This window comes from Haliaeetus albicilla, chromosome 13, assembly GCF_947461875.1.
Source record: "Haliaeetus albicilla chromosome 13, bHalAlb1.1, whole genome shotgun sequence".
In the NCBI taxonomy this organism is placed as follows: domain Eukaryota; kingdom Metazoa; phylum Chordata; class Aves; order Accipitriformes; family Accipitridae; genus Haliaeetus; species Haliaeetus albicilla.
In genome coordinates this window covers 31067873-31081478 of record NC_091495.1, presented here as the reverse complement: position 1 = coordinate 31081478, position 13606 = coordinate 31067873, and the positions used below count along the sequence as shown (strand labels likewise).

Here is a 13606-nt window from a genome sequence, read left to right as displayed (position 1 = left end):
TGATTAATTAACTATGTAAAATTTCAGGATATAGAAATTTTTGTCATATACTACAGCAAGAGAAAGGTTTTTGTTTGTTTTGCTTGTTAGGGGTTGTTTTTTGGTTTTGTTTGGTTGGTTTGGGGGGGGGAGGTTGGCTATGAAGCAATTGGATTGTGATCTCTTTATTCATGATGCAGAACTGTCAGTGCAGTGACTTGTTTGCAACTAACTCCAAGATTGCTTTTCCCCTTTGCAGATACAGTTTCTTATCATATTTATGTCACAGGTCTGTAAGTTTAACCTTTTATAATGAAACAGCATAAAGACACAGTTGCAATATAATATAGTGAATTTCTGCAGCAATGAAACACAGATTTTAAGAAGCCATTGCATCTTAGCAGGACCAACAGTCTCTGCTGCTGAAAATAACCATAGAAATTTCAGGTTGAAATAATTTGTTGGCAGAATTGGAAAACAGTCTTAAGAAAAGCAGTTTGCACTGTTCCACACACCAAAGAGAAATGTTAGTGCCTCACTCTTTTTTCGGAGTGGAACAGATGCTTCTCTGAGAGCTTGTGTGTATGCACATACATGCAAAGACACGTATTGCAGGACAGGGCAGGCTTGTGGGTGCCTACAGTGTTCAGTGAGATTTCTAGTCAGTTATACCCACCAAGTCAGTGCATGCATTCAATCTTCAGCTTAAAGCAATGAGGGTGAAACAGTTTCAAAGCAGTTACTTCCCCCCTACAGTCCTGTCAAAAGTATGACATACAGTTCATGGACATCTATCTTGGTTTAGTTCCTATTATTCTTGAACAAAGGTATTGTATCAATATAAAATAATTTACATTCATCACCTATGTCATTGGCTTCACATTCCGCTCTTCCAGTGTTTCCTGTCATTACAAGAATACTGTTTTACAGAAATTTGTTTCTACAGTAGCAGCTGACTTTTGTGGTGTCAGTGCTGTCTACTTCAGGTAGAGCATTTTGCAGGGATTATTGAGATGATTGTAAAGCCAAAATAATTCAAATACCTTAAAGGTCAATTTGATGCCAAGGGTATTTCTTAGGCTTAAATCTAACTATTACTCAATGTTATTTAAATTTAAATCAAGAACATCAATAATTAAAGGTTAAGAATCTATCTTACTGGATCCTTCCTGGCAGGACAAAACAGGGATTCTTTTGATTTAAATGGACTTATAATTGTCATATTTCCCCCCCCCTCTCTTTTTCCAATAGCGGCTCTGATTCGAGGGAATCGTAAAAACTGTGCTCAGTTTTCTGGATCTCTTGATTGGTTGATCAGCAGATTAGAAAGACTGGAAGCCTCTTCTGGTATGCTTTTTTGTATTTTAACTTTCTTATTTGACCAGTTTTTCATTCTTTAAAATTGGTGATTTACTTGTTCAGTCTAATTATCATGAAGTACTTCCTATGAGAGAGTAAGTTATATTAATAAAGTGAGAATTATATTTGTAACATTTTACCATATTGATATCAATTGTAGTTCTACCTTAAGTTCTAGCAGTCTTTCCTTTTCCTTGACCAATGAGTTGTAATGTTACCTTTTAATTCAGGCAAACAAACCATTTGGTGGAACAGTTGTTCTACAGTTTCAGTTGTGTTAAGTTGCTTTCTCTGTAATTGTACTACTTTCCCTTCCCTTCTCTTTGGAAGTCTGCATGTTTTTCAGGATTTGCATCGAACTAAATATAATAATAATAACTGTATGGAATGGATGTAATTTGTCTCTTCTTGAAGGACCATAGTGGTAATATAGGAAAGTTAATGTATTCTACTCGAGTATGTGTAATAGATGGGTCTTCAGAAAATACCTCTATGTTTGCATGTAACAGTGTTACCTCCATAATACATACACATTCCCTTTTTAATCACCTCTCTCGCTCCTGAGGTCTGAATTTCTGTTTGAAGTTAATGAGAAGGAGCATGCCTGAAATACACTTATGATTCGAGAATCTGGGAATTCTGTCTTACTTTAGACACAAATTCTTTAAGCTAGCTTGTTTATTTTCTTTGTCATTACCTAGTGTCTTATCTTCCTCCTGAACCACTATATTAACCCCTCAGCGTCTATGAGATGCAATTAGTCTGTGTTGCTCAAAGTGAAAATCAATGAAGTTATGCTGAGCTGTACTGTACTTCTCACTGAAATGGTGATCCTGGATTCTGTTTCCTTGAAGCAATCTGTTCCCCATAAACCTACTCTGCCAGCCAAATACATTGTATTTTTAAGTTTCCAGTGGATTTTTTAAAAAACTCTTTGAACTCTACTGGAACAATATACTTTTTGAGCAGAATAAGAAATAAAGAAATAAGTAGTGTGAACACTGCACATTAGGTGAATGTAAATAATATCTTAAGAATTTCTCTTGGTGATATATGATTCCTATTGGCATAGACAGCTTGCTACTGTGTACCTCTTTACTGTCTTAAATGTAGTTATTAACATGATTGTAGTCTGTAACAGGACCTTAAAGGTGGTTATCTGGACTACCACATTTGTCATGTGTTTATTTAAAAAAAAAAAGGTCTTCAATACTTATTAGAATAATTATTTTGTGGGTTTTTTTTTTTAACAATACTACTCTATTATCTTTAAAAGTATGTGTTTGAAACATGGCACTGTAGTTTGATTTTTTTAAACAGATGGTAGACAAATCTCATTGCATTAAAGGACCTCTGCTAAGTGTATCTCAAAGTTACTGAAGAGATAGTAGGACTATGTTTCTGCAATTAATAGCGTTGATTTTATGGGTGATACTGGAGTCTCTTGCCCCATTTTTCTGATATAAGTACAAACTTTTTTTCTTACATGAAGATTTAATTAATGTTCTTTTCACCATGAAAATATACCAAAATGATGTCATCTAGGCATCTGAAGAGTAGACAGTAATCAAACTTGGACCCAGTAGCTAAGAAATGAGATTCAAATAGAGTGATTAGTTCTTAAGACTGATTTTTGACTCTTTTTAAGTATGCTTTTCATGATGATGATCACATAAAGATCAAAAACCAAAGTAATACTGTTGGTAAGAAATGTCACTGCAGCCTGACTCCCCCTGCCCCGGTTTTCTGAGATTAGTGAGAGTATTTATTGGAGTTTAAAAAACATGCGTAGTGTAAGGCCAGTGTTATAAATTTTATTCTTACCAATGTAATACTTCTTGGAGTTCTACAGGTTACACCAGTAACTGGAAACATGGTGTGGTGAGATCTTTTAATATCTGGTTTGCCAATTCAGTGTATCATAGGACATCAGAATAAAGAAATTATGAAAAAGGTGAAATAAGAAAAATGTTAATTGCTCCTTACAAAAAGCTTTATTTCTCACATGCACTGGACAGAAAAGTTAAACAAGCAGGAGCTCAGTCTAAATTAAGCTCTTATACCTGATAAGGAATTTGCCTTGCAAATTATTCTTCCCTGTAATTGAAAGTGAAGAGGGAAATACAGAAATATAAATGATACAAATTGGAGGAGTTGTACATGTAATGGTAACATGCAAAATAATAACACAGTAAAAGCAATTTTGGTTTGAGACATTTCAACTTTTTATATAGATTATTAACTTAATCTAGAAGCATATTTTTCTTGCCATTATACAAATCTTAAGTTTGTATAGGAGAAACTACTAGGAGAAACCACTGAATGTTTGTAAGAAATGTATTTGGAATATACCTTCCGGTATAGAAGTTGAGAAATTTCTGTGTTTTAAGTCAATAATTAGTAAAAAACAGTCCTGCGGAGAGAAGAATTGTAAGCAACCAAGAAGCTAAAGACAATTTTGTAATGCTTGTGCTACCACAGGCAATCTCAATTTCAATAGTTTGTTTCGTTTTTGTAATGAATGTTAATATACTTCTTATTTGTATTTTTCATTGTAATTTTACTATAAGAACATTGCAGTATAAATATTTGTGATGTCCTGTATAGTTTGTGTTAATCTTCAATGCTCAGAATTGTAGTCTAACCAAGTTAATAGAATCTCTTATACTAAATGTAATAATATTTTTACTGTAATGCCAGAGACAGACTTGTATTAACCTGTCTCTCTTTTATTGCCTGGTTCTAGCTACTGTAATTGAAATCCCTTGTCTGATATTCTTTGATATTCTGGTTCTGGTTGATGTGTATATTTCACAGTAAGTGTATGTATCAAGGTGGATTTCAGGAGCTAATTATTAGTAGCACATGGAAGGTATTTTGAATCCACTGCAGGAAGAGTAACAGATTTGAAAAATATTCCATGTGTTGAATAACACAGCGATCACTGTGTTTTAAATTTTTATTGTCTGGTTTTTCATCTCTCTGTAGTTCATGTGTGCTTTGCTTTGTCATTAGTATTGATACATATAATTTTGCCTCCCTCCCCTCTTCTGTTCTCTGCTCTCACCCAGCTGGAGCCGTTTCAGAGTTACAGACTAAGAAATGTTTTCCAGTTGCATTTGTGACTGTTTTGAGTTATATATAATATTTGTTACTGTTTTGCTGGAAAATGGCCTCTTGAGAGTCTTTCAAGCCTTACTTTCTGTAATTATGCTCCACTTAAGTTCAAAAGGCATGAACGTTTGTAGTCGGACCAATGGGCAGGATAGTTACAACAACAGTGAGAACGATGTAACACACCTTTCCCGTTACATATTTGTAGTTTATTCCTATCATGTTGTTATTTTAGTGTTGTGTGTTGTTTCATGAGCTGGAAGGAACATAATAATCTTCTGTTCAATAATAACTTTTCATTGATTACAGAGGAGTTACAATTTCCTTCCCCATCCTGTTCTTCCCACTCCTGAATCGTACTTCTGCCACGGATAGATGTGTCCATGTATTCATTGACATCTTAAGGGAGGAATGCCAGGAAGGGAAGATGTCCCCCATTTAAAAAGTTATTTGGTTTATATTAGACTGGTAGACATTTGAAAAGAAATGTCACAGGCTTAATGCAGTTGTTCTCATCAGCCTTTTACTGTGTCATGAATACAGGAGAAATATCCTGCTATTGCTGAGTATCCCAAATAAAAATTGGAGTTGTCTCAGCCACAGATCACCATTTGGCATATATATCAAATTCCTTACCTTAGTAGTCTTCAAAGAATCATCAGCAGCCATGAGAACAGATGTGTCCTGTAGTAAACAAGGCAGATAAGGTGTTTATGTTCTCCTCAGCTTTGTCATTAAATAGTCACGTGCATCTTGTTTATTTGCTATAAATCTGTTCCTGAGATGAACTGACCAACAACAGGGGAAAATATTGTAAAATGTCAATCGTAGGAGTGTTGTCCTTCTCAGAGCCAAGGGTGAACTGCCATGGCATTCACTAGCTGATTGGCAAGATCTGCAGTGGGTGACTGCAGTTGCGAAGAGCAGTTACACATTGATGCTTCTCCTCTTGGAAGCTTTTTCCTTTGTCAACTCTGTGGGCAAGCAGAGAGTTTAGAAGTCAGTTATTCTTCTCTTGGGGTGGAGACTGGTATAGAGACTTTGAAGCATTTGCCTGCATAAGCCCCTCCAGTCAGCAATGGTTCATAGAAGTATTTTTGCTTGCAGAGTTTTGTTTCATGTTTTTGCTGCAGAACTATGGGGTTAGGGTGAGGAACCTGTTTTACTATGCTATTATTTCATACTCCTGGCATACACCTGATCTGTTTCAACCGTGGGTTTTTTGTGCTCTGAATCCTTGAGCTGCTCAAGATATGAAGCAACAGGAACATATGAGGCTAAATCTGTATCACTACTTTAGTTCTTAGCTGGTGTTACAGGCAGTTAGCTGCTCATAGCGCTGGTGTCTAGGTACAGTTTTGCTGATCATCCTATCACTGTAGCTAGTATATTAGGTGTAGAGATCCTAACCAAATAGATGTCATAACGGAACATTCATGTTGGTTTATATTATTGTTAGGGAAACCTGCTTTGCAGATGCCGTGATCTTCTTGCTTTCATGAACATTTGAGTAACAGAGAATTTAAACTGAGAAGAGCATCTAAAAATTGTTAAAATCATGGGCTAGATCTTTTCTCCACTACAGTCCACCTTTGGTGTGAGAGCATTCATCTAAGGAGAATATTCTCACAATTATGCAGTTCCATGGGATTTGACTGAAAACTTCTTCATTTCAGTGTATTTCCCCAGTTGTCCATGGTGAAATTATTTCCTAAGAGACCTAGTTTTACATCTGAAATTCTGAGCTAGGATTTTCAGAAATAATGCAAAACTGCACTCAACTTTTGGAGGTTTGAGATGAAATTTGTTATGACAGCTCTAAGAATGCTGTGTTACATGGTTTCTGGTATGTATGTATTTATTTTTAAAAACTAATCTCAAAGTGAAAATGAGGTTTGAAAATTAAAACCTAAATGTTTATGTTTATGATATTATAGTAAGGTATGAGATGAATTCTGTAAACTGCAAAGTAATCTGACATTGTAGTTGTACTGCATAATGAACCTCATGACATGCTGCAAAAATTCTGAAGGTCCTGATATTTGCAATGCTCGTTTGTTCTGAGTTTTCTTCTAGGAACTAGGCCACTTGAACTCCTTCCCCATATGTTCTGGTAACATGACTTCCATGTTGCTTCTGAAACTGATTTTATAATTAAGACTTTTTCTGGTTTTGAGGGAGTCAGTTATACAAGATGCTAATTATGCTGTGCTTTAGTTATCTTGAGAGGCATAGTAGGTTTAGCTTTCAGTATGTAAATGTGCTTTTGTGATTCTACGTGGGATGCTTGCTTGCCAGATTTTAAGCTTTGTGTAGCTTGATTGGTATGAGGATATTCACTGTTTTAATTTACAGTGGTAGGTCTACAATAGGGAGAAACACTGGATTGTGTTACACCTTTTAAATAAGAACACCTGGCTGCATATATTCACCTAAAATAATTAATTCATTTTCTAGGGTAGAGTGTTTGTGAGGAAGAAACACCATGCTCTGTTAATCACACCAAAATTAAGTTCACCTTCAACATTGAAGTTGTCAGCTATATCTCCTGCAGGTGTTTTCTTGAATATGTTACGATAAAGATTTGATGCCATAGACTGTTATCAATAAAATTGCTATTTTCATTTTTTTTGTTATCCTTGAACTAAGAAGGTTATGAAAACAGAATAAAAGCATTAAGTATATAAACAGCAATTGTGAGTTGATTGTACAAATCAGATCAGAAATTGAGTCAGTTCCTGATCTTCACTGAAGCAAAAGAAAGAAAATGAAGATTTGTCCAAGTATAAATGTGTCTGAGAGTAGACCATATTAGAAGTGATATATCACAGGAGCTGAGTGAATAATGCAATGCAAATGCTTCAGCTGTGTCTTCAATGCATAAATTAAGATTAGATTAGTCTTTCACTCTGAAATATATTCCAGATGGGATTAAATAGTCCTACTAACATTTTAGAGGCATTAAAACACAGGTAATAAAAAATAGAATAGGGCAAGTCAGTAATCTAATATTGTCCAAGAGACGATTTTTGGAACCAGGTAATATCAGGTTTTGAGTACTTTTTTTTTTCCAAAGGCATGCATTTAATGCTAGTATTCTACAGTATGACATTAAAGGAGTCAGCATGTCCTGAAAATTCATGCTTCCGTTCATCTCTTAGTCATTAAGAAAGAATTTTCACTCATCTTTCTAATAAACTCCACATATCATATTGTTTGTGATATTTGTATTAAATTTGAACACTTCCTGCTTTACTGCCTTCAGCAACTCCAATGAAATTGGAACAGGTCCAATTGTCTTTATGTAGACAATCTAAAAGTGGATCAGTCTAAGCAGACGTTGCACATTCATATGCAATTTTTTCTGAAGTAGAGGGAATTTGCTGTTAGAACAAAATGTGTTTGATAATTAGCATTCAGATGCTGCAGTAATTGAAGAAGTTGCTGTGGCAGCTGGGTCTGATTGATAACGTTCATTTATTATTGAATGTTTACATCTTCAAAGTATTTTTACTTCTGTTATTGAAAAGATTAAGACTAGAAAATGAACGCTGTATACCATTTTAAGACAAAGTTAAGATTATGAATCTGCCTACACAAATCTGAAAATTCCAAGGTTATGGTTACCACGCTTACATTATGTGGTATAATTTCATATTGGATTACTGTTTATATTGTTAAAAGTGTGTTTCAGTGCTACAAGAAGAGGTGGCAAACTTTAAATTACCATGTTTTGAATGTAGTGATTTCCCTGCATTCCCAGAACGTCGTGGCACACAATCTTGTTACAGATTACCCCTCTAGACTGAGGATCCTTTTGCAACACTTTTCTTACCTCCCTAGGTACTTTGGCCATGTACAAGTGATGCCTGCCTGTCTAGTTGGCAGGCTGGGTGGATTGTTCTCCTGCTATGTTGCTATAGGGCATCTACTCCTTTAGCTTGCTCTCATGACTCAGGTTTTTATTCTCTTTATCAATATTGTTACTGTCAATATTGGAAGTGTATATCTATTGCAGCCCAGATCATACCACTGCCAAATTCACATTTAGTATGTTCTTTTAGTTGTTGAGACTTTCTGCTTATACCTTCAGGGCTACAGAATCACTTTGGGAGTTCACATCTAGCTCATTATATCGTGGTTGTGACTTTTTTTGCAGCCACTGCACAGAACAGGAAAATTGTCTACAGTATCTGTACAGGGTCACCTGCATTTTCTGTTTACGTATATATGACTCCGTCTTTGAACATACTAAAACACAGACTTTGTTTGAAACCTGTTTACCAGATAAATCAAATTGTCACTGTATCTGTTGTCTTCCACCTTTACTACATTTCAGTCCTTGAGTAACCTGTACACCTTTATTAGTGATGACAGCATATCTTCCTCCAGATCCCTGGAAAAAAATGTTAAATAGTATGGAGATAAAAGTGGATGGTGCTGTAGGTTGTCTAAGATTAAAATGAAGATCTGAATGAAGTCAGGTGACTGCAACCATGACTGAAGTCACTGGGAATTCCAATTCTCATTTTAATTCAGATTTTCTTGGGAAATAAAAAATAAAACTACCTTTCAAATAGAAAGTAATTGAAAACTAACCATTGTCTCTTCTGGCAGAGTAATTTGTCTTAACAAGGATGAGAATCTAAAATCTTAAAGAAAAAAATTAGAAATCTTTGTTGACGTATGACTGTTCATAACATTCTTCATATCCTTTTATCCCTCTGTAGAAGTCTGTACAGCCCAATTTCTATCCTTTATAAAGTAATTTGTTTGTTGTTTTTTCTTTATGAGGGTGTCTACAGTTTCTTTGGCTGTGTTGGTCTTTTTACTTTTGTTTTTATATAGAGCTATACCTTGATCCAAATGCAAGTAAGCGTAATACAAGTTGGTCTGAAATTAACAATTACAAAAAAATAATTCATGAACTGAAGGTATTTTAGTCTTTGCTGGTGTATAACACTGGAACATGTCCTAAGTCTACAAATGCATATCTTTGCATAGGTAGGTTATTTCTGTAAGTTTTTAATGGTGTTATATATTCCTTTCCTCAATAAGATACTTGGGAAATTCTCCAGATGGGATTTTCTGCTGATCCAATAAAAGACAATACATTAGACTTGGAACTCCTGGCCATTGCTATTCCTCATAATGGATTTAATAATGGTTTTAATACCAGTCTGTAATTTTTTTGTAGTTATTACTTATTTCATTGCATTTCATTTTTCACTGCATAAGCATGCATTTCATACTTAGCAGAAACAGATTTGTTGGTTCCAACAATTTTTTTGCACTCATTACTTTAAATTCTGTTCAGAGTTTCTGGTTTTCAGCTTTTCTTTTCATTTTTGCTTGGTTGTCTCTAAAATGCTTGTTCAATTCACTTTCAATTTTTAATTTTTGGTTTGTGAGAGGATTTATGATCAGTTAGTTATAATGTTCCAGACCATATTGTATTGTTCCTCAGGAATTATATAAAAAACAGAAGGGTGTGTGTGTGTGTAAAAATTCCCCCAGTAAATCAAAATGCATATTCTTTTTCCTGAAATTTGCATTTCTAATTTTTTTTATTGTTTACAATTTGAAAAGCTTGTTTTTATTGTTTACAAATTCAGAAAACCTCAGATGCATACTGAGGACAGTTATGTGGATGAAACACCATCTTTAAATTCTTAAATATTAGCTGTCATTTAGTTATGATACATATTTTTTCAGTGGTTTATTCAAAACCAGTGGAAATCAAACAGAAAAGTACTTGCTTCCCTCTGTAAGCTTTAGATCCAACCTGGAATGTTAAGGTGAGAGGGAGGCAGCTGATGAGCATAAATACTGTTTCTAATCTAATATTTCTGTCATCATTTCTGTCATCACACTGTCTTGGCACTGAGACTAAAAATCTGTCTTCAGTTAGTAGCTATGTGGAACTTTTTTCCCGTAGCTGACCGTAGTCTTACTCAACTGTAGCAGCTGATGATCTCTTCCTTACTATGATCAAAGAAAGACTGGAGTACTCTTACTGAGACAGTGTTTTTGCCTGATGAATTTTTTTTTACCCACAGCAGGGGGAGTTTACAGTGTTACATTTTTCTTTTAGTAAAAGAGAGTATGGCAAAGAGCAGAAGACTCATGCTATGGATCTTGCTTTGCAAGGGTTAACCTGAGTGTTTGGAGCCATGGCTTGAATACAGGGATGAAGACAGAATGATGAGAGTTGTACAGCGCAAACAGGAATTGCCTATCTCTAGGTTTAAGTCTGCTTCTCAGCTTTCTCTCAGTGCTCGGATTTTTCTCATTGTGGCAACAACTGTAGCAACTGATAATGAATATTTGTGTAATATTTGTCTTTGCCAAATGTGGAAGAGCCCAAAAAGTGGTGACTTGATCCAGTACACATGGGAGCCTGTTTTACTGCCCCATCGCAGGGAACCATTTTAAGGCTAATGATTCTTGATGGCAATGACTGCTGCTTTATTGGAATTGGAATTGCATTTAATTGAGGGGCCACTGGAGATTTAGTGGTTCTTACTTCCTTGCACATCTTAGTTTCATGCTAGCTTCTGTTTGTTTGCTCTTTTAAGAACATCAGTGTGGTTCCCAATATAGCTGTTACATACACAAAGAAAATTATTCACAGTGGGCCAGTAGACTGGGAATTTACCTCTGCTCTCTAATTCAGAGGTAAATGATTTCATTAGTGGTTCATATGGTTTTCTAAGGGAAGAAACAGAAAACTGTAAATATGGAGAGCATGTTTTATGTATATAATATGTATGTAGTGTGAATTCTTCACCTCTTCACTGAAAACCAGTATTTTACCCAGTTTGTTTGAATTTGTGAGAGTTGATCATCACATATTTATTATTAAAACTTCAAATTAGTTTACAGGTTTTTTCCTGTCCTTTCTGATTTTTACTACATTCACTTATTTTGGGAAATCTAGAAGTACATCAATCCTTTTTCGGTTTTGTTTATCATATACCATGATTTCTGAAACTATTCCATGTTGCTAAGCAATATATTAGGAAGTATTATGTGCAGTTATGATCTTACATGCACTTTGAATAAATAATTTTTCTTTTTTTTTCTCAGGAATTCTGGAGGTTTTACACTGTGTGTTGGTGGAAAGCCCAGAAGCTCTAAACATTATTAAGGAAGGACATATTAAGTCAATCATCTGTCTTTTGGACAAACATGGAAGAAACCATAAGGTAGGCAAAGAAGAGAAGTATATTTAGGTGAACATTTGTAAACAAAGCAAGCACATTGTTCTGTGTAGAAGTTAGATTTCAAATACTTTAATACTGTATTCATAATTAGGAATGAAACTTTTCCTAACAGGTATATGAGCAGTTTGAAGAAGCAAAGGGGAACATTATCTTCTTTTTGATGAAAACATTGATACACACTAATTCTCAAGGGGAGCAGGAAAAATACATCTTAATATTGTTAGGAGAATTTCACAATTGTTGTGAATTAGAAGTACAATGTTGGATGAACTACATACCCTTACATGTATTCCAGTAACAAGGTATATAGCACTGTATTGCCTGAAGTAACTCATGATGATTATGAAAAAATATTTAAGATTAAAATAATCTATTTTTTTTCAGGTTTTGGATGTTTTGTGTTCTCTCTGTGTTTGTCATGGAGTAGCTGTTCGGTCTAATCAACATCTAATCTGTGATAATCTCCTGCCAGGAAGAGATCTGCTCTTACAGACACGCCTTGTCAACCACGTGAGCAGGTGAAAAGAAAAAGAAAAAAATCCGTATCTATGAACAAAACAGAATAAAACTTGTGATTAAAAGAAATAGTCACTACAGAAAACCTGTTTTAGTTCCAAAAATTTTATTAAGGTATTTTATTCTTACTAGGATTTTAAATACTCTTTGCAATATTGATTAGAAGCAAAACATGGGTAAGAGAGAGCTGCCACAAGCTAAAGCTGGTCTAAACTGCTTTAAGTCTGTGAAACTGTAGTCTCTTATAAAGATTCTTGTCTAGATCTAGCTCTGCTTTGAAAGTATTGTCAGCCAGTGTCCTGTGACTGCCTTTATATTTGTGATCTTGTGAGGACTTCCTAATCACCTTTGGTCAAAATCAAGAATTAGTGCCAAACACCTTTACCAGTGCCTGGGATATTTAGGGAATGCCCTAACCCTTCCTTCCACCGGCAGAGTTGTAGAAGGTACCTTCCAGCAGACACTAATAACAAGATGAAGCTAGTAACATCTTAAACTAGCAAAGTAGGATTTACAAAGTAAATGTTTATCCAGAGTTTGAATTTATGTTGAGGCAGAAGAATCTGGCTTCAAGTGAAGATTCGTGGGATCTTCCTCTGTCTCAAGCTTATGTCTTTTAAAACATCTGAATCATTAAGTGAGAATGAAAATTGAAACATAGAAATAGTACTTATAATTCAGAGTTCATAGGATTTATTAGATGCTGAAAAACATTAAAAAATCCATAACTCTGTATTGCAAGGAGGCCTTTTCAAGTCTAAAGGTGAAATGAACTTGACAATTTTATAGCTAATATATTCACTCATATTTTTCTTAACCACATGTGACTTGACTTCTCCCAACACATCTATTAACACACCAACATGTATAACACATGGAAAGATGGTGTAATGGGAATCATTCCATGTTAGCAATAAATTTGGACAACTGATAAACTACAATCACTAACAAAAACTTCTGTTAAAAATACATGAGGAGAAATTTTAAATGTATGGATACTGATTGAGCTTCTGAGCTGACTTTGGATCTTGTACAGGGAAGGTAGAACTGTCTTTCCCATATATGTCTGTAGACAAAGCAAATGTGGTTAATACATATTTTTGCTCTGCAGTAGTGTTGTGGTTTAATCCCAGTCAGCAACTAAGCACCACGCAGCCACTCAGCCACTTTTCCACCACCTAGTGGGATGGGGGAGGGAATCAGAAAAAAAGTAAAACTCATGGGTTGAGATAAGAACAATTTAATAGAACAGAAAAGAAGAAACTAATAATAGTATCACTAATAAAATGACAATAATAATAAAAGGATTGGAATATGCAAGTGATGCACAATGCAATTGCTCACCACCCACCGACCGACACTCAGTTAGTCCCCGAGCGGTGATCCCCCCACCCCCGCTCTCTCCAGTTCCT

General features: G+C 35.1%; 1 protein-coding gene across 11 annotated transcripts in view; it reads left to right on the top strand.

Annotated features, from left to right (window-relative positions):
* Window positions 1–13606, top strand: part of RYR2 (ryanodine receptor 2) — a 456061-nt gene that overhangs the window by 224567 nt on the left and 217888 nt on the right. For all 11 annotated transcript variants that reach the window (XM_069800675.1, XM_069800669.1, XM_069800667.1 and 8 more), the window contains 3 exons: window positions 1231–1326; window positions 11542–11660; window positions 12063–12196. In XM_069800675.1, the coding sequence (XP_069656776.1) occupies window positions 1231–1326; window positions 11542–11660; window positions 12063–12196 (349 nt within the window). The remainder of the gene's footprint in view (window positions 1–1230; window positions 1327–11541; window positions 11661–12062; window positions 12197–13606) is intronic.